General features: G+C 46.0%; 1 protein-coding gene across 1 annotated transcript in view; it reads right to left on the bottom strand.

The window, feature by feature from the left end:
- LDLRAD3 (low density lipoprotein receptor class A domain containing 3) overlaps positions 1-19,613 on the bottom strand; it is a gene marked incomplete at its 3' end in the record, with an annotated part of 131,327 nt that extends 111,714 nt beyond the window's left edge. The window contains exon 1 of the mRNA XM_082484970.1: positions 19,573-19,613. Coding sequence (XP_082341096.1) covers positions 19,573-19,606 — 34 coding nt within the window. The 5' untranslated portion in view covers positions 19,607-19,613. The remainder of the gene's footprint in view (positions 1-19,572) is intronic.
- Positions 19,614-20,294: the final 681 nt, after the last annotated feature.

Here is a 20,294-nt window from a genome sequence, read left to right as displayed (position 1 = left end):
AGGCATTTCAAAAAGAAAATCACTTGAAGTTGCAGTGCAAATAGGAAATTATACTGTAAAACATTTTGTTTCTACATTTTATGAAAACTGGAAGGAGGAAGAAAAATGGCTATTGCGCTCTCACCCTTAATGGACATATAATTCATACGAAATAAGGTCACTGAAACTATTCTGGACTCTTTTTTGGAAGAGAAAGGCTGCAATGAAAAAATTTTTCAAAAACTGTGATGCTGTCACCAATCCTGATAGGAACAAAAAGCTGACAACATCACTCTACCTCAATCTTGCAATTTAGAAGCTAACAATCCTCAGGAAAGATTTTTAAGGTACAAGTGGTACTGCCAATTTGTATTGTTTATACTTTTAGGAACTCTACTATCAAAATTTTTATCTTCCACGTATGCTGTTAACGTACTAGTCAGATCAATTTGATCTTTGGTCAGAAGTACATTCCCAATTTGTTCATTGCATATGGTGGCTCCTTTTTCAGAGGAGCGAAAAAGAATTGGTTCCTGAAACTCACATACTGCTTGCAGATCTGAGAGGAAGCCCTCCATCTGACTGTAAAAGCACAAATCCTTGTGGTTTGTTCCAGAGCTCACAGGCTGAAATATAACAGGGCTTCACTTTTCTCTTACCTTCATACTTGCTGATATTCAAAGCCAGTATATTCACAAGACTGAAATGCCTAACAAGTGGAGGTAGATCTTTCCTTTTAAGAAAGGGCTAGCAAACAAAAATTTCTTAGAGAATGTAAATCAGAATTCCAACAGGACTTGATTTTATAAAGTTTTAAAGTTTAATATGTAAAACCTCAGTTACATGGTAAAGCGAATGATCTGTTCATTTAAAAGTTCACAATGGTGGTGTTTGGGTTGGGTGGGTTTTTTTTGTTTTTTTTTTTTACAATTCTACCGATGACTCATCCAGGCTTTTACTTTGCTCACAATAAGGTATCTGCCAGCACTTTATTAAGAGATATGACTACCATCAGCCACAGGGATGTTTTTTGTCCCTCTCCATCTTCTTTCCACCTTTTAAAAGCCTGTCTTAAAAAAAAAAAAAACAACCAAACCTTTTTTGAGTTTGAATAGACAGCAATCACCACAAACACACTGTTGTTGCTCGTTAGCTAATTTTGAATTATGCCTAATTAGTTTATTGACAATCTTTTAAAACTCATTGAGCGGTAAGTACAGTTCTTCCAGACTCCAGGATTTCACAAGTGCAGGCTGCATTCTGCCAGCCCGAGCAGATCTTGATCTGAGCATCTGTATTGTGTCTTTCCAGTTACCCGAAAAAGAAAAGTGGTAGACTGTTTTACAGAATGCCAAGTCCTTGGTAAGACATGTTTCTAATTGTTGTTCAGATGACAGAAGATTTAGTCCCCCATCCTCAAGATCACATATCCAAGATCAGCATCACAGCCCCAAACTCTTCTGCTAGATAGACATTCTACTCAAGTCAAAATACATGCACTTGCAAGAGACAGAGGCATGAGAATGACAATTCCTAGCTGCAGGTTTGACCTACAGAAGCATACAATCCTAGCATGTACGTAGAAGTATAATAAGCATGCAGACTTCTTTCTTTCATAAGTACAGAGTCAAAGGCGTGATGAGGAAATGGTACCGAGATGCAAGGAGGAGAAAGGTAAGAAATCAGGTATGGAAAGAAGCAAGTGAAGACTAAGTAATCAACATGCAGCTTCAGAAGAAGAGAACAAGGATACAGGCAAAGAAAGAAAGGGAGAGAAGTTTGATTTTGACAAGAAAGGGATTCACACTCTGAGAGATAATGGCTATTTTTAGCTGCAGAATTTTAGCTTAGCTTATAGAAAGACCAGCAGAATCATTTAATAGCCCGTAACATAACTTATTCTTGCATCAGAACAGCAGCAGAATACCAGTCCCAAGACTACAGCCTCCAAACACAAAACCACAAGCTGAATCATAGAATTCTAGAATCGCTTAGGTTGGAAGGGACCTTTAAGATCATCAAGTCCAACCATAAACCTAAGACTACCAAGTCCACCACTAAACCATGTCCCTAAGCACCACATCTACACATCTTTTAAATACCTCCAGGGATGGTGACTCAACCAATTCCCCGAGCAGCATATTCCAATGCTTGGCAACACTTTTGGTGAAGAAATTTTTCCTAATATGCAATCTAAACCTACCCTGGTGTAACTTGAGGCCATTTCCTCTTGTCCTTTCACTTGTTATGTGGGAGAAGAGACCTACACACACCTTGCTAAAGCCTCCCTTCAGGCAGTTGTAGAGAGCGATAAGGTCTCCCCTCAGCCTCCTTTTTTCCAGACTAAACAACTCCAGTTCCCTCAGCCACTCCTCGAAAGCCTTGTGCTGTAGACCACTCACCAGCTTTACTGCTCTTCTTTGGACACATTCGAGCACTTCGTTGTCTTTCTTGTAGTGAGGAGCCCAAAACTGAACACACTATTTGAGGTAGGGCCTCACCAGTGCCGAGTACAGGGGAACAATTGCTTCCCTAGTCCTGCTCGCCCCACTATTCCTGATACAAGCCAAGATGTTACTGGCCACCTGGGCCCACTGCCAGTTCATATTCAGCCAGCTGTCAACCAATACCCCCAGGTCCTTTCCTGCCACGCCCACAGTCTACAGGTTGAAGATATCAATCTGAAGGAAGCTGCTGGGTGCCAGTTCTGGTCTCATCACCACTGTACTTTACTGAGTTTCATCAAAGTTCAGCAGCCATTAGTTTGGGTGATTCTTACTATAGTACCATTGATATGGCATATACCAAACATAGTGGTGATCACATACAATGGCAGGGTGATTCGGCAGTTAACTTCGTACAATTTGATTTATTGGTTATTCTCACCCAAAATTAGATCCCCATGAAATACACATCGGACCTCCCCACCCTGCTGCATGACTCACCAAGTGCACTCAGGACCTTGAGCATAAGCAATCCCACAGATGGGTTTGCCTTTGCCTGAGGCAGGACTAACCCAGACTGTCTTTCCTAACATATTCTTCATGTGCACTACAGGGACTTTGTCCCCTCCTACAGTATGTGGAAGTTTTGACTGGGCAGGGCCAGGTCAAGTGGAAGATCCCCTGGTGTTAACTAATCATGTAGCTTTTGCTCAATGTGTGTCCCAACGTTTTAAGTTCCCACCCCTCATTGCTCTCAGCGTAGTTTTTAGCAGTCCATTTTATCATTTGATCTTCCTGGAGGTTGTGAATGACAGGGGATGTGATATACCCACTCAATGCCATGCTCTTTGGCCCAGGTGTCTATGAGGCTGTTTCTGAAATGAGTCCAATTGTCTGACTCAATTCTCTGTGGGGTGCCATGTCGCCATAAGACTTGCTTTTCAAGGCCCAGGACAGTGTTCTGGGTAGTGGCATGGGGCACAGGGTATGTTTCCAGCCACCCAGTGGTTGTTTCCACCATTGTGAGGACATGGCACTTCCCTCAGCAGATTTGTGGGAGTGTGATATAATCAATCTGCCAGACCTCCCCATATTTATATTTTAGCCATCGTCCTCCACACCAAAGAGGCTTTAACCGCTTGGCTTGCTTGACTGCAGTGCATGTTTGACATTCGTGGATAACCTGTGCAATAGGGTCCATAGTCAAGTCCACCCGTCAGTCACAAGCCCACAAGCCCATCTATATGTTGCATCTCTTCCTTGATAGCCTGAGGCATCATGGCCCCACCGAGCTATGAATAGTTCACCCTTATGTTGCCAGTCCAGATCCACCTAAGCCACTTCAATTTTGGCAGCCCAGTCCACCTGCTGGTTGTTTTGATGTTTCTCAGTGACCCAACCCTTGGGTACACGGGCATCTACGTGACATACTTTTACAATGAGATTCTCTATCTGAGCAGCAATATCTTGCCACAATCCAGCAGCCCAGATGATAGGTTTGCCTCTGAGCTGCAAGTTGCTCTGCTTCCACTGCTGTAATCACCCCCACAGAGCATCTGCCACCATCCATGAGTCACTGTAAAGATAAAGTACTGGCCATTTTTCTGGTTCAGAAATGTCTAAAGCCAGCTGGATGGCTTTCACCTCTGCAAACTGGCTCGACTCACCTTGTCCTTCAGCAGCTCCTGCAACTCATCATGTAGGACTCCACACAGCAGCCTTCCACTTTTGATGCTTTTCTACAATATGGCAGGACCCATCAGTGAACAGGGCATGTTTCTTCTCATTTTCTGGTAGTTTATGGGGTGATATTCTGAAATCTTTGCCTTCTGGCCAGTCCACAATCACTTCCAGGATTACTGGGCAACTGGGGTTTCCTATTCGAGCTCATTGTGTGATCAGTGCAACCCACTTACTCCACTAACATCAGTTGCGTGATGTGTGGCAGGCACCCTCTCTTTGAACATCCAGCCCAGCAGAAGCAGTGAGGTGCTAAGAGGAGCTGTGCTTCTGTACCAACCACTGCCAAAGCAGCTTGAACCCCTTCATATGCTGCCAATATCTCTTTTTCAGATGGAGTATAGCGGGCTTTGGATCCTCTGTATACTGACTCCAAAACCCTGGGGGTTGACCTTGAGTCTCCCCTGGTGCTTTCTGCCAGAGGCTCCAGGTAGTGCCATTCTCCCTGGCTGTGGTGTAGGGCACATTTTTAACATCTTGTCCCACCCAGACTGGCCCAGGGGCTACTGCATGAACTATTTCCTGTTTAATTTCTTCAAAGGCTTGTTGTCGCTTGGGGCCCCATTTAAAATTGTTCTTTTTCCCTCACTTGATAGAGAGGGCTTACAATCAGACTGTAATCTGGGATATGCATCATCCAAAAACCCACAACACCTAAGAAAGCTTGTGTTTCCTTTTTGCCAGTCAGTGGAGACATAGCTGCTATTTTCTAGACCACATCCTTTGGAATATGACAGTGGCCATCTTGCCATTTTATTCCTAAAAACTGCATCTCCTGTGCAGCTGCCTTGACCTTACTTTGTTTTATGGCAAAGCCAGTCCTCAGAAGGATTTGGATTATTTTCTTCCCTTTCTCAAAAACTTCTGCTGTATTGCCCCACATAATGACATCATTAATGTATTGGCAAGCGTTCTGGAGCTTCACCCTGCTCCAGTGCAGTCTGGATCAGTGCACAGCAAATGACAGGGCTGTGTTTCCACCCCTGGGGCAGTCGATTCTAAGTTTACTGGATGCCCCTCCAAGTGAAAGCAAACTGCAGCCTGCAATCTGCCTCCAAAGCAATTGAGAAGAATGCATTAGTGATATCAGTTTTGGCATACCTCTTGGTTGCCTTTGGCTCCAGTTCATATTGAAGTTCTAGAATGTTCAGCACAGCAGCACTCAGCTCTTTGTGGTGTGACTACATTCAGGCCATGATAGTCCACTGTTAGCCTCCACTCTCCATTAGATTTTTGCATGGGCCATATGGGGCTATTAAAGGGTGAGTGAGTCGTGCTGATCACTCCTTGGGTCTCCAGCCAATGAATTACGCTATGGATGGGAATCAGAGTCTCGGTGCAATATTTTCGCCAATGCACCACTGTGGTAGTGACTGGCACCTGTTCTTCAACCACAGGCCCTGATTCTCATGGGGAACTTAAACCTCCCTGATAGCTGCTGGAAAGGCAACACAGCCAGGCACACACAGTCCAGGAGGTTTCTGCAGAGCATTGAAGGCAACTTTTTGACACAGGTGGTGGAGGACCCAACAAAGATCTAATAAAAAAAGGAGGACCAAAGTACAATTACAACCCTGAACTTCAGGAGAGCTACCTTTGGCCTCTTCAAAGACCTATGTGGAGGGATCCCATGGTAGGGGGGTCCAAGAGAGCTGGTAAATATTCAAACACCACTTCCTCCAAGCTCAAGGTCAACGCATACCCAGGAGCAAGAAATCAGGCAAAGGAGGCACGAAACCTGCATGGATGAGCAAGGAACTTCTGGAAAAACTCAAATGGAAGAAGGAAGTTTACAGAAGGTGGAAAGAGGGACTGGCCACATGGGAGGAATACAGGAATGTTGGCAGAGTATGCAGGGATGCAACAAGGAAGGCCCACTTGGAATTAAACCTAGCAAGGGATGTCAAGGACAATAAGAAGGGCTTCTTCAAGTACATCCAGAGCAAAAGGAAGACGAGGGAAATATGGGTCTGCTGCTAAATGAATTGAGTGCCCTGGTGATGGAGGATGCAGAGAAGGTGGAGTTACTGAATGCCGCCTTTGCTTCAGTCTTTACTGCTAAGGCTGGCCCTCAGGAATCACAGACCCTGAAGGTAAGAGAGGGAGCCTGGAGAAAGGAAGACTTTTCCTTGGTCAAGGACAATTGGGTTAGATATCATTTAGGCAAACTCAACACTCACAAATACATGGGCCTTCATGGAATGCACCCACGAGTGCTGAGGGAGCTGGAAGATGTTATTGTGAAGCCACTCTCCATCATCTTTGGAAGGTCATGGAGAATTGAAGAGGTGACTGAGGCGTGGAGGAAAGCCAATGTCAGGCCAGTCCTCAAAAAGGGCAAGAAGGAGGACCCAGGAAACTACAGGCCAGTCAGCCTTATCTCCATCCCTGGAAAGGTAATGGAAAAGCTCATTCCAGATGTCATCTCTAAGCATGTAGAGGAAATGAAGGTTATTGTGAGTGGTCAACATGGATTCACCAAGGGGAAATCACACTTGACCAATCTGATAGCCTTCTATGACGGCATGACTGGCTGGGTAGGTGAGGGGAGAGCAGCAGACATTTTCAACCTCAACTTCAGCAAGGCTTTTGACACTGTCTCCCATAACTTCCTCATAGGTAAGCTTAGGAAGTGTGGGTTAGATGAGTGGGCAGTGAGGTGGATTGTTAACTGGCTGAATGGCAGAGCTCAGAGGGTTGTGATCACAGCACTGTTGTGCTTTAGGCCAAATCAGCTACTGGGGATGTGGGGGACCCCAGACAGGACTGACAGATGCTCCCCTCTACCCCTCTTCAAAGAGAGAGGCAGAGGAGGGAAAAAGAGACTTGTAGTTTAGTTCCTTCTAAACTCATTTTAATGAAATCTTAATAATAAAATAAAAGGAAATAATGAAATGTATACAAAACGTATACAGAACTGTATCAAGCTCTCAGGATGACAATCTCGACACCGGCTAGCACTGTCATGCTGAGCATGAGCAGATGGGATGCAATACCCTGTTGGTCAGTTTTGGGTCACCTGTCCTGTCTGCTCCTCCCTACACTTTTCCTCTTCCAACCCTCCAACAGGGCAAGTAACAAAGTTAGCTGGCCTTGGTTGTTATCTCAATAAGTATAAGCCAGAGGCTCTCTGCATACCATGCCTTGGCATCAGCTATAAACATAGGTCTTATCAGTCAGACAGCAAACATTGTCTGCACAGTATGCTGTTAATTTCAGTAGTTAGAAGAGGCCCAGCTAAGAAGCAAAGTTATTGAACAAAATTGGTCCTGTTTTACCTCAAAACAGGACAAGTGCAGAGTCTAGTCAGGGGCCTGTAACTAGCGGTGTTCCCCAGGGGTCAGTACTGGGTCCAGTCTTGTGCAACATATTCATCAATGACCTGGATGAGGGGACAGAGTGTATCCTCAGCAAGCTTGCTGATGACACAAAACTGGGAGGAGTGGCTGACACACCAGAAGGCTGTGCCACCATTCAGCAAGACCTGGATAGGCTGGAGAGTTGGGCAGAGAGGAACCTAATGAACTTCAACAAGGGCAAGTGTAGGGTCCCGCACCTAGGGAGGAATAGCCCCATGCTATGGCACAGGTTAGGGGTTGGCCTGCTGGAAAGCAGCTCTACAGAGAGGGACCTGGGAGTCCTGGTGGACAACAAGTTGACCATGGGCCAGCAATGTGCCCTTGTGGCCAAGAAGGCCAATGGTATCCTGGGGTGCATTAAAAAGAGCGTGACCAACAGGTCAAGGGAGGTCATCCTCCCCCTCTACTCTGCCCTGGTGAGGCCGCATCTGGTGTACTGTGTCCAGTTCTGAGCTCCTCAGTTCAACAAAGACAAGGAACTGCTGGAGAGGGTCTGGCAAAGGGCTACAAAGATGATCAGGGGACTGAAGTATCTCTCTTATGAAGAAAGGCTGAGAGACCTGGTTCTCAGGTCTCAAGAAGAGACTGAGAGGGGATCTCATCAAAGCTTATAAATTTCTAAAGGGTGTGTGTCAAGAGGATGGGGCCAGACTCTTTTCAGTGGTGCCCAGAGACAGGACAAGAGGCAATGAGCACAAACTGGAACACTGGAAATTCCATCTGAACGTAAGGAAAACCATCTTTCCTTTGAGGGTCACAGAGCACTGGAACAGGCTGCCCAGAGAGGTTGTGGAGTCTCCTTCTCTGGAGGTATTCAAAACCCACCTGGATGTGCTCCTATCCAATCTGCTGTAGGTGAATCTGCTTTGGCAAGGTGGCTGGACTAGATGATCTCTGAAGATCCCTTCCAACCCCTACCATTCTGTGATCCTGTGATTCAACCCTCAGCAACCACACAGCAGAATGGTCCTCTGAGAGACCAGGCAAGGTAGACAGCTGTTTAATTTCCTCCATCTCCAATGCAGTTATGCCAAAAGCCCATTGGTATGGAGCCTCTGCGTCAGTCACAATGGGGTGCTTTTGCCACTCATTCCCAGTTAGGTTCACTTCAGCCTCCAATACAGTCAACTATTGGGAACCCCCTGTCACTCCAGAAATACAAATGGGTTCTGCCCATTTATAGGTTCATGGTATTAGGGTACACTGTGCACCGGTGTCCACTAGAGCCTTATACTTCTGTGGGTCTGATGTGCCAGGTGATCAAATCCACACAGTCCAACAAAACCTGCTCATCCCTTTCCCCCACCTGGCTGGAGGCAGGACCCCTCTAATCCTGGTCATAGTATCCATTAGACATTTCTTGCAAAAATAACTTAGAGTCCTTTCAGGAAGATCAGAAGTAAGATCAGGCCTTCTAGTCTGTCTGGGGAACTGCCCACTGGAAATCAGAGCAATACTTTTCCTGGAGGGATCCCCTTTTGTGATTGTTCTTCCTTGCAACTCATGTACGTGTGCCTGTAGGGTTGGGGTAGGTTGTCCATCCCACTTCCTCACATCCTCTCCATGGTCATGCAGGTAGAAACACAGGATGCCTTGTGTTGTGTACCCTCTATATCCTCTCTCTTGAGCAGAGAAACATTTACTCCTAATAGCCGAGAGACTGGCCTGTACAGGTAGAGAGCAGGACATATTCTTTTAGAGGTGCTGGACCTTACGAGACAGTTTCTCCAGAGCTGAAACGAGGGAGGGAGAGAGACTTTTTTTGTATTGCCAAAGTCAGCCAGCCACCTCATCCACTGTTAGCCCCTGTTCGCCCTTCCATTCCATCACCACCAATGAGCTGGCATACAACGATTGTGCACTCCTTAAAACTTCTGCTACATGGGCAGTCTGCATTGAACTTCATCAGGATCTGTAGGTAACTGTGCATTGTCCAGGTCATAATAAACCACCTTCCACACAGCTAATTTACTCAGGTACTGCATACTCCATGGTGGTCCGCTTGCTTGGATGACATACAGCATCTTCACTGGAGGGGTATCTTTCCCTCACGTCTGACAGGAGTTGCCTCCAGAGGCTGAGGGCTTGTGTCTTTTTCCTAATCGCCTTGTCAATGCACCCTAGATTCCTAAACAGGGATCCCAGCTGCTTGGCTTTCCTGCCCTCTAATTCCAAGCTACTGGCCCCATTATCCCAGCATTGGAGCAGCCAGGTGATAATGTGCTCACCTGGATGGCAGCTGAAATCTTTTCGCATATCTCACAGCTCACTCAGGGATAGGGATTGAGTGATTATCTCCAATTCTGTCTCTTCTTCCTGTGTTCGTGATGGCCCTGGTTCGTTATCATCCCTTCCTAAGCAAACTGATTCCTTCTTCTCTATAGGGGTGACTGATACCACCATGGGTTGATTTTCTGGTTCAGCTGCAGCGCTTGTTACCAGGGTTTGAGTAGCCACAGTACCTGTTGCAGGGACTGGAGTAGCAGCAGTGCCTGTCACAGGAGTTGGAATAGCTTCGGTGCCCATCAGTCTGTTTTCCCTCTTTCCCCTGAGGGTATTGCATAAAATCGAGCAGTGTTGGGCAGATACTGGCCAGGGCCCAGCACAGTATGGTAAGTCGTGCCTCTCTGGAATAGCCACAGCATTTTCCTTTCAAATATTCTATCACTTTATCAGGGTCCTGTAGTTGTTCAGGGGTGAAGTTCCAAACCATTGGAGGTGAGAAGTTCTCTCAATACCTGCCCATTTTCTCCCATATCCCATGCCACCCATGATGATCCAGCCTCAGGGCAAATCTCTGGGTGGTATTCTTAATTACTTCTTCAACCCTAGACAAGAACCTGAAACACATTCAGGAGACATACCAATAGGACAACGCTGGTTTGAACATCCCAAGGATATTCAAAATTCTCAAAAGCTGTCGTACTTGGCCTGAAGGAGAAAAGGGAGGCAAAAGAGCTGGAGAAAGTATTCCCCTGTTTCCCCCACAGACTGGATGCAATTATTAATAAATTCCAAGAGATGGCACCCAAGGTACAGGCAGGACAGCAATGCCGCATAAATGTACCAACATAACTGCATGAACAGTGATGTTATCATAAGTTGATATTACACAGGACAGCAAAATGATAATCCTGATCCCTCTCCCAGAGGTGATAAACATCATCACAGGGAATACATAGGGCATATAAGAATTTACATAAAACAGTCATGAGAACAAACACAGTAACATTGTGACCTGTGACTGTTTGACTAATAAAATAAATGCATACAACAATTTCATTTTAACACAATCTGGTCAGATCTGTTGTTATCTCAACCCTTAGTGCCCCATGTTGGGCACCAAAAAGGACTGCCACGGTTTAGCCCCAGCAGGCAACAAAGAACCACACAGTTGCTTGCTCGGTCTCCACCCTCCCAGCAGTCGGATGGTGGCAGAATCAGAAGAAAAAGGCAAAACTCGTGGTCTGACATAAAGGCAGTTAAACAGAACAGCAAAGCAAAGGGGAAAACAACAACAACAATACTCAAAGAAATACATAAAACACGATTAACGTACAACTGCTCACTGATCAGAACCTGGAAATCTCAGGCTGCTTCCAAGTGGCGATTCCTGCCCCTACCCATCTCCCCCAGCTATGTACTGAGCAGGACATATGGTATCAAATACCTCTTTGGCTTGTTTGGGTCAGCCATCCCAGCTGTGTCCTGTCTCAGTTTCTCATGAAAATTAATGCTATCCCCACCAGAATTGGGACAGAGCCACATGATGGCACTCAAGATGATCTGCTCCATAACCTTCCCCGGCACCGAGGTCAGACTGACAGGCCTGTAGTTCCCCAGATACTCCTTCCAACCCTTCTTGTAGATAGGCATCACATTTGCTAACTTCCAGTCAACCAGGACCTGCCTGGTTAGCCAGGACTGCTGATAAATGATGCAAAGTGGCTTGGTAAGCACTTCCACAGCTCCTTCAGTACCCTTGTATGGATCTCATCCGGCTGCATAGACTTGTGTGTATCTAAGTGGTGCAGTAGGTTGCTAACCTTTTCACCTTGGATTATGTGGGCTTCATTCTTCTCCCTGTGTTCCAGCTCAGGGTGCCGGGTAGTCAAAGAACAACAGGTCTTACTATTAAACTCTGTGGCAAAGAAGGCATTAAGTACCTCAGCCTTATCCTCATCCTTTGTCACTATATTTCTCCTCAGCATCCATTGTCTTCTGTAGCCATGTGTGGGCAATGACCACATTCCCTGTGAAGCAGCTAGCAGGTTCAATACAGTACTGCACAACAGGTTACCTGTGAAGAGCATCCTGGACAAGCAACAGTACAAGTTGCCAACTTTTGCCCTGCTTTACAAAAGGGGGGGGGAAGTACAACTTGCCGTTACATGGATTTTCATAATTATATCAATTTGTGTGTCTACATCATGTTTCACATTTTTCTAAACTTAAAACTCCTCTGTTTGAAGAATACTAATGACTTTAACAACAACAAAGAGAAAGGAAAAATAGGAATACTTGAGAAAAAATTCATCATATCAAGAAAAAACTACTTACCTTGCATCCAACCCCTACCAGTAAGAGAACATTTCATCAAGCCAAAGAGCTATTTTGAACTGTAGAAAGATATGCCTGTTGTTATTCATAGCATACAGCTTGACTAAAGTTAGGGTAGCAGTAATAGCATGAAAGAAAGATGCTAAGAAAGACAGTTGGTGTCCAAAGAAAAAACAAACCTGATTAAACAGGTAAAAGGTAAGCGAGAACAGCAAGGAAAGAAAAAGATCTTTACCAAAGTCATACTGCTGATCAGTAATATAACCTGGAGTAGGTCCTGCAGCACTAAAACCATGAACAGCTTTGCCCAGCAGAGTACAAGTCTTCCTTTGACACAGATATGGCTGGCAACTGTGTTCTGCCTGGCGATGTGTCATCTGACTCATTAACAACTAAAGTGATAAATTGGTGCAAAATACATAAAGAGAAAGGACTGCAAGGAATGAAGGGGTCTGAGCACAAAGTGATACTTTAGTAGCCAGAATTCACATCTTAATGTTTAATGGGACCACAACCTACTTGCTGCAGTAACATTACTGCATTTTATAAATATCAGATAAAACTCCACAGGAAAATGTTACTTAAAATTGAACTTTTCATCCAACAGATCCAGCTGTTTCAAAATAGACTGACATAGGGTACCTAATCTGATGTAATTGGTTTCCACCTAAAATCTTCAATAGAAGAACCCCAAACCAGGAATCTTCTCTATCACGTTGTCCAGAAGCCATCTGGAATAACAATCTAAGCAGATGAAAGGTAACATCCCGACACCAGAGACTCACAGCAAGGTGTTGCATTTGTTTTTTTTTTCCTTCTAAATTACAGGAAAATCCCCACCACAAACAAATCAGGATCCCTACTAAAGAAAAAAAAAAAAAAAAAAGACCAATGCAAAATATAGCACTAAAACCTGAAAAATTGGTCCTACTGAAACAAACTATTTCATAACACAACAGCGCGCTTCAAACATATCCAACTTATACACTTCCTAAACTTTAATAAATTAAGCCTCAAAGGCTGTCTGAGAGATACTAAATCCATTTTAAAACTGAAACCTCCTGGCTAAGACGACATAATATCAGGTGATATGAGTTCATCAGCTCCTAATCCTAAATGATCCGACACAGTGGGTTAAAAGCTCATTCTTACACTACAGAGATCATTTTAGCCAAGTTTCACAGCCACATCACCTTCCACTCATTAGCTCAGCCCCCTGTTCACTGTGACATGTCATACACTGTGACAGAGCAACTTACACAACCGTTTTCTCATACACAAAAAGCAGCTTTGCTTGACAATGTTTTAATATTGCCCAAGTTCACAGCTGTCCAGGCCATGGCAGGAAGAAGGCTTTCTTCACAGAGAAGAAAGGTCTCACTAGCCACCCTCCCACAAATTGTTTCCATTTTGATTTTGTTCTTCTGGGCCCTTTTGATTATCCACCCACATGATTCCCCAGTCCTTCAACACATTTCTCACACTAACAGGAACTACCTATTATTTCTCTCAACCTTTCAAAGAGGACATATTTCTACAAGCTGAAGCTAAATTAGGTATCTGATTCCAAAAGCTCCTTTGCAATCAAGATGTGGGTATTTGTGCAAGCAGCCAAGCATACGAATGAGCAGAAAGACCAATGGCTCCATTTAGAAATCTCCTCACTGCCTCAGCATTTCCCATGTGCAAATTAAAACACAAACACGCACCAAAACCAATTAGCATTACACCATCTTCTCCCTTAGAAGGGCTTTTCTGTCCTGATAGCCAACACTGCATGCATAAGGTTGGTTTAAACTACCTTTTAATCTGACAGTTTTGCTAGCACAAGAGGCAGCATGAAAAAAAAAACTCAAACACGTGATCAAGTTACTGCAGCTTAACAAGTTTCTACATGTCAAATAAGCAAGTATCTGGATACACACTCAGCCCACAGCAAACGCAAACCTCCATTGATCATATAAGTTAGAAGTTTCATTATCAGATATTCTAATTTAGTTAAATGCTTTCTGCAGGGGTGTTTGCCAAGTTTTTTGGTTTGTTTTTCTTAAGCTATTTTTAAAAAATTTTCATCTTTCTTGTTGTTTTGGGTTTTTTTTAAACACATATGAGCTCCTCAAAAATTCTTCAGCAGTCAGTAAATGCATGATAAACTCATTATACTAATGGCTGACTATACAATTACTTCCAGCCATGATCTACTTACATTTCAGGCAAAGGACAGTCTGTCATTCAATGTTTCACTTTAGAGATACCTTAAAATACATCATTAAAACTGGTTTCACTTGAAATATTCCATTCTGCATCTTAGCATATCCTGTTATGAGATCTTGCCAGAGCAGAAGAGTTTTGCTTTAATACTTGAAAAGACAAAAACACCCAAAGCCGAGAACAGCTATTGAGACGTGAGATTGTTCTCCCTCCTCATCTTTAAAACTTACCTGCTGATAATGAAACTGTTTACAAGTTCAAACCCTGAAAATGCCAGTTTAAATACTTATCACAGAGTACTTTCTACCAAAGGCAGGACATCCATAGTTTCAGTCCGCAGCAGGTAGGACAACTGAACAGTGACAGCCTACAAGGCTTCCTACCAATTCATAAAACTCATCATTAGCTTCCACAACAGACAAGATACTGAAATGGAAAGCACTGCTATCATCACAGCAGATCTCACAGTACAGATTTTTCAGACCTGCTCTATAACTGCATTTCTGCTTACACAGACAGAGCAGTCACAGGATAGGACATATCACAGAAACTATTCTGGTAAGATTTACCAGTTTGGAGAAAATGAAAAAAATAAAATCAAACTAAAGACAAACACAAAACAAAGTCTGTCCCCAGGTGATAAATTAATTTTGTATTAGGCCTTCCTACATTACTGCCCCAAATCAGAGATGCTGAAACCTCAGTTCATTTAATCATTGCTACCTAACAAACCATCATCTCCCTGTTACAGTCTACCACATTTACAGCAAAGGGAGCCGTTTTACTCCTCACCTGGTAGATAATCAGCAGACAAATGGAAGTAGGATGCAGGTTACTGCACAGGTTATTGTTACAATAAACATTATATCGCCAGGAAATTTTTTCATCCAAAGAAGTATGGCGCTTGCTAGTCTCCCAGTGTATCAGGCACTGCAGACTGACTGTAAGCGTATAAAATTTTATTTCACATTTGTAGAAAAGGTGGATTTTTATTACCTATTGTATTGTCAACAATCTCCACTTCCTATCACAACATGTGACTGCAACATTGCAATCATGCTTTTGCTCTCACAGCCCCTGGCAACTTGCAGGCTACTGTTGCAGCAGTTATCCCGAGTGGGATGTGATGGCTCCTGGGCCCTGCAACTCCCCACACCCAGGGAGCAGCAGGAACCTACAGAAGTCTAGACAAGGACACATCCCTTTCCCTGACATTATTTAAAATCCATGAAGTTTACATGAAACCCACAAAATCATCACCTGCTTACTTCAGTCCCTGCATCAAAAAAGCACTTGCAAGAGTAAAGTCTGACTACAGCCTCAAACATCCGATAACCAGAAATTGGTCTGAGAGAACCTGTCTGTGGGCACTTGGCTCCTGCAAGAAATCCCAAACATACTTCCCAACACGAATGTGGAGCTTTGCACTAAGGTTAGTACTTCCTGGTTGCTCCCATCACAACCGCTGGCAGACTTATGTCTTCAGCAAATATCGAATCTTTGTTGTGTATCACCTATTTCTCCCATCAGTTTGCCCAGTTGGAAGTTTCTTGACTTGCCAAAGCTACTACAAGAATCATTGTCCATCTCTAACACACTGACGTGCTACACAAACCCACAACTGGCTTGTATACTGAGAGAGACAAACACTGGTTATGGAGCACAAGACCGAGTTAAGAGTTAAGAGGTTTGCATCATAAACATGAAATAGATGTACTGTATACACAGGACAGACACAAGTCTCCCAGTAGAGTGGTTTTCTTGCTGTCTCTACTTACATAGCAGTAGTATTCAGCAGTGCTTGTCCCATGCAGTACAGAGGTTTTCAGCAAAAGCATTCTACCAAAAGCAATACCTCTGAATGTCAGTACACATGAAAACCCATGTAAGCAAATACTAGGTATTTCCTTAGTAGCGTGTGGAAGTTTTAAGCCAGCGGACATTACACAATGCAGATTACTGTAGTAAAATTACTCTTCAGGCAGCTCCTACCCCTGCTTGATTTTGAGGGATGTTCTGTTTTTTTCCAGGCTTTTGAGATGCAGTTGCAAATTGTGATAAAAGCACACGTATGGCCCTGCATGTCTATGCTGTCTGTGGAACCAGTCCCGATTCTAACAGTATTAGACCAAAAGACTAGAGGGAACACGACACAAAAGACTCCCCTTAACACAGAGCAAGTTGAGTACATTTTAAGAGATACGGTATCTGCATTATATATTTGGCATACACATCAGAAAGGTCCTTACACTGAACTGTGACATCTTAGGGACCATACTCAGGAATTCCAGCTGTGCGCTGAATTCTGACTCTCTAGCCAGTTGAAGAATGAGTTGTAGTTGTCAGAAAAAAAAAAAAAGTGGTCTTCCTTTTCCACTCACTTTGTAATCACACTTTTTAAAAACAGTTTATTTATCTAAATATTTGTGACTCCTGCCATCATTTCTCTCCTTAATGGACAATACAGGTTGAAAAAAAATTACATAAATCTACATAATGCATTCAGTAGGCTTAGCTTTCTTTGAATGAAAAAAAAAAAGTCTTAAAGATACAGCCCAGTGGTAGTCAGGATTACAGAGACTTCATTTTTCTTTTAGGGACTGTTTACATTTTATTGGTTTATTCAGCTATAATGTACTTGCAATTGCCTGAAACAATCCTTTCCTAAACTCACTGTAACTCAGTGAGTTACAGTGCTCAGCTTGTATTACTTAAGTAATACAAACTGTGGAAGAAGATAAACATAGATGTCTGTTTTCTAACTAACAAATATTCTTCTGCATTAACTTAACCCGACAATGTTGTTCCAGTCTAAGCTGGTAACTGGAATCCTTGCAGGACCTAACCTACATCCAGGAACTCCCGGGCTGAGGCTGAGCCAAAGTAAAGTGCTGGGAACCGTGTCAGACCATGGCACATACAGGGAAGCAGGAGGGGATCAGAGCTGAGCACGACCTGCTTATACTGGCAAGAGTAGGGAGAGATGAAAGAGGCAGGGTGTGCATGAGTTTGCATGCACCCGAGAGCTTGATGAGACTTGAAATGAGGCGGGGACTGGAAAAGTAAAGCAAGGGAATTGGGGAGCTCCTGTACGGGGAACAGAGGTTAAAGCTTCAGACCAATAGCCTTTCTGATCAATTATCAGTTCCAATTACAAACTGAAATTAAACCAGCCTGGTGTAAGTGCACACTATATGTCATAACAAGATAAAGCCTTTCCCATGCAGATAAGGTCTTTCAGGATCAAAAGCACTATTTGGTCCAACTATAATATTAAGAATAAAGATGCAAATAAGAGATCAAACTTTCACTGGCACACTCCAAGTCAACAGTTACTTCTGCATGCCAAGAGAACAATTATTTAGACAGAGACGCTATACACTGTCTATTTTCTGCTAACTGGAATTGATCCCCGGGGTTTCAAGGTTTCCCATATGAACCCCAAAAGACTCAATAGGAAAAGAAACATTTTCAGGAGTTATGAGAACTAAAATTCAAAACAGAGTGAAGGCCAGGCAGAAACAAACTAATTCTCCCTGTTTGAAGCTTGTAGGGGTGCCAAAATATACAGAGGAAGCAACATTTAAAAAACAAATCCCCAAAGATCCCGTACTTTACTCTTCAAAAGAAAAATAAAACACAAAAAAAAACGTTTCAGAAAGCTGTTTCAGTCTGCCCCATAGTAAACCAGAGCCTCTGGTTAAATAACTGCAGGGTAACTGTTGTGCAAAGCTGGTAGTTTGCAGTTGAAAAGCTGAAGTACTAACTTCCATATGAGAAACAGGTCTTCTTGGGCACTACCCCCAGGCCAAGGTGTAGCAGGAACATGGGGTGTGGATGGCTGGGAAATCTTCATATGTAAAGATCAGTATCTTGTAGAATGGAACCCTCTGTTTTAATCTAAGGGTGATATTACAAGCAAATATATTCAACACATGGAAACATACACCTTGCTATGAATAATTAGGTGAAATTTGGCAACATTACTATAGTAAAATGGAAATTAATAAGAAGGCAACACAATCTAGATAAACAAACCTGAGCTCTGCCTGAAGCTTTCCAAAAAAGGAACTACTGAAATAGTTTTGCAAAGACACCCAAACCTACACAAGACTTATGAATGTCGCAGCTGAAGTTTGCAGTTATGTAATTTCAAAACAGCGCAAGTCCTATTACGCTTCTCCTCCTTCCTACCCATCCACACCAAACTCTAAACAAACTTCTATCATGGAAGCTGGGAAACTTGTCAGTTCTTCATGACAACAAATACTCTTTAAAAAAGAGAAAAAAAGAAATTGAACTTGATAATCTAAGTTTTACCCACTGTGTGTCATCACTTCATTGCCAAGGCGCGATTCGGAAACAGACACAGCAGCATGCAGGCAGGCTACTTACACTGTCTGGAAAAGCGCCTGCTAAAATCATGTTGCAGAAATCATTCACACCTGCAGCAAAGCTGCACAAAACATCATCAACTCGTCGACTTTGACAGACATATGCCGACCGTGGAGGGGAAAAGGAGTTTCTACAAAGATGAATAGGAATAAAAAGTAGGCAATTGCCCTTCAACACACCAAGTGAAACCAGGCAGGACCCCAGCTCTTCACTTGGGTGCGCGGACCCCGGCGCTGCGCCGGCCACAGGCCACCGCGGCCCCACCAGCCCAGCCCAGCCCGCCTGCCCACCCTCCGAGGGGCCGCTGCGCCCGCGACGGCCTCCTCCGCCCCAGGAAGGCCTCGGAAGGGAGAAGGGGCGCGGGCAGGGCCGGGCCGGGCTGCACCAGCGGCACCACGGCCCCTTCGGCCCAGCGGCGGCTTCGACGCCTGCCTCGGCCCAGGGGCTCCCGACCCCAAGGGCCGCCCCAGAACCATCCCGCCTGCCCGCCCGCCCCGGCCCCGCTAACCCCTCCGGGCGCCCGGCCTCACGCCGGCCCCACACACCCCCGGCGGGGGCGCTGGGACCACTGCGAGCACGCCCTGAGGGGAAGCAGGGAGGGGGCGGGGAGGCGCGCACGCCCCGCCGCGAGCATCCCCGCTCGGCCCGGCCCGGCCCACCCAACGAGCCGCGGGGGCAGGCGGTGCCCCGCGCCCGGCCCGCCAGGGGGAGGGGAAAGGAGCCGAGGGGAGGGGAGGCCCGCAGCGACCCCGGCCCGGCCCGCAGCGAGCCGCCGAGGGGAGGCGGGGGGAGACAGGGAGGCCCCACCGCCCTCCTCCGCCGAGCGGAGCACGCCCCCTCGCTCCCGGGCAGCGCCCCGGGACGCCGCCACCGCCCGCACTCACCCGCCGAGCCCAGCAGCAGCCACAGCAGCCACATGGCCTCGGCGCCGGCCGCTCCGCAAACTTCAGGGCTGCTCCGCCAGTCCGGCCCCGACGGAGCCTGCGGCCGGGGGCGGGGGGGCGGAGGGAGGGCGGAGGGAGGGCCCGGGGGCGGTGCCCGCCACCGCCCCGCCCCGCCCCGTCCCGCCCCGTCCCGCCGGACGGTCGTGCCTACCCGCTGCCACCGCCCCGGCCCGCCCGGCGGCCCGCCGGCGGCTCACCACACCCCCGCCCGGGCAGGGCCTGCGCCCGGAGCACCGCCGAAGGACCGGCGCGGGGCCGCGCCCCGGGCTCGGGAACCGGCCGGCAAGGCTGGCGGCGGCCGCAGGCCGGCGGGCCTCGTTGCCCACCCTCGCAGCCGGAAAAGTCCAGCCGGGACCCGCGGTGAATGGGGCGTCGCCGGCAGCCCGCCCCTCACAGTCATCCCGGTCTCCTGCTCGGGAGAGCGGGCAGCGCGGTTCGGGTTGTGGCCCAGCACGACAGCCCTTGAAGGTCGTGCCGGTCACCCGGCCTCTTGCTGCCTGCCCGGCTGTGGTCTGCCGCGCAGGCGGATCGCACGGCTCTGATTCAGCCTGGCTGATGGCACCGGGAAGCTCTTGCGACCACCGGCGCGTCGCCCGCGGCGCATGGCGGCGGCCCGCCTGACCGCTGAGAGCCGCCTCATCTTTCCCTGGTCTGTTGCCCAT

The sequence above is a fragment of the Vanellus vanellus genome (genome assembly GCF_965231255.1).
Source record: "Vanellus vanellus genome assembly, chromosome: 6".
NCBI classification, from domain to species: Eukaryota; Metazoa; Chordata; class Aves; order Charadriiformes; family Charadriidae; genus Vanellus; species Vanellus vanellus.
Note: the sequence above shows the minus strand (reverse complement) of the source record. Positions and strands in the feature narration are given on the sequence as shown.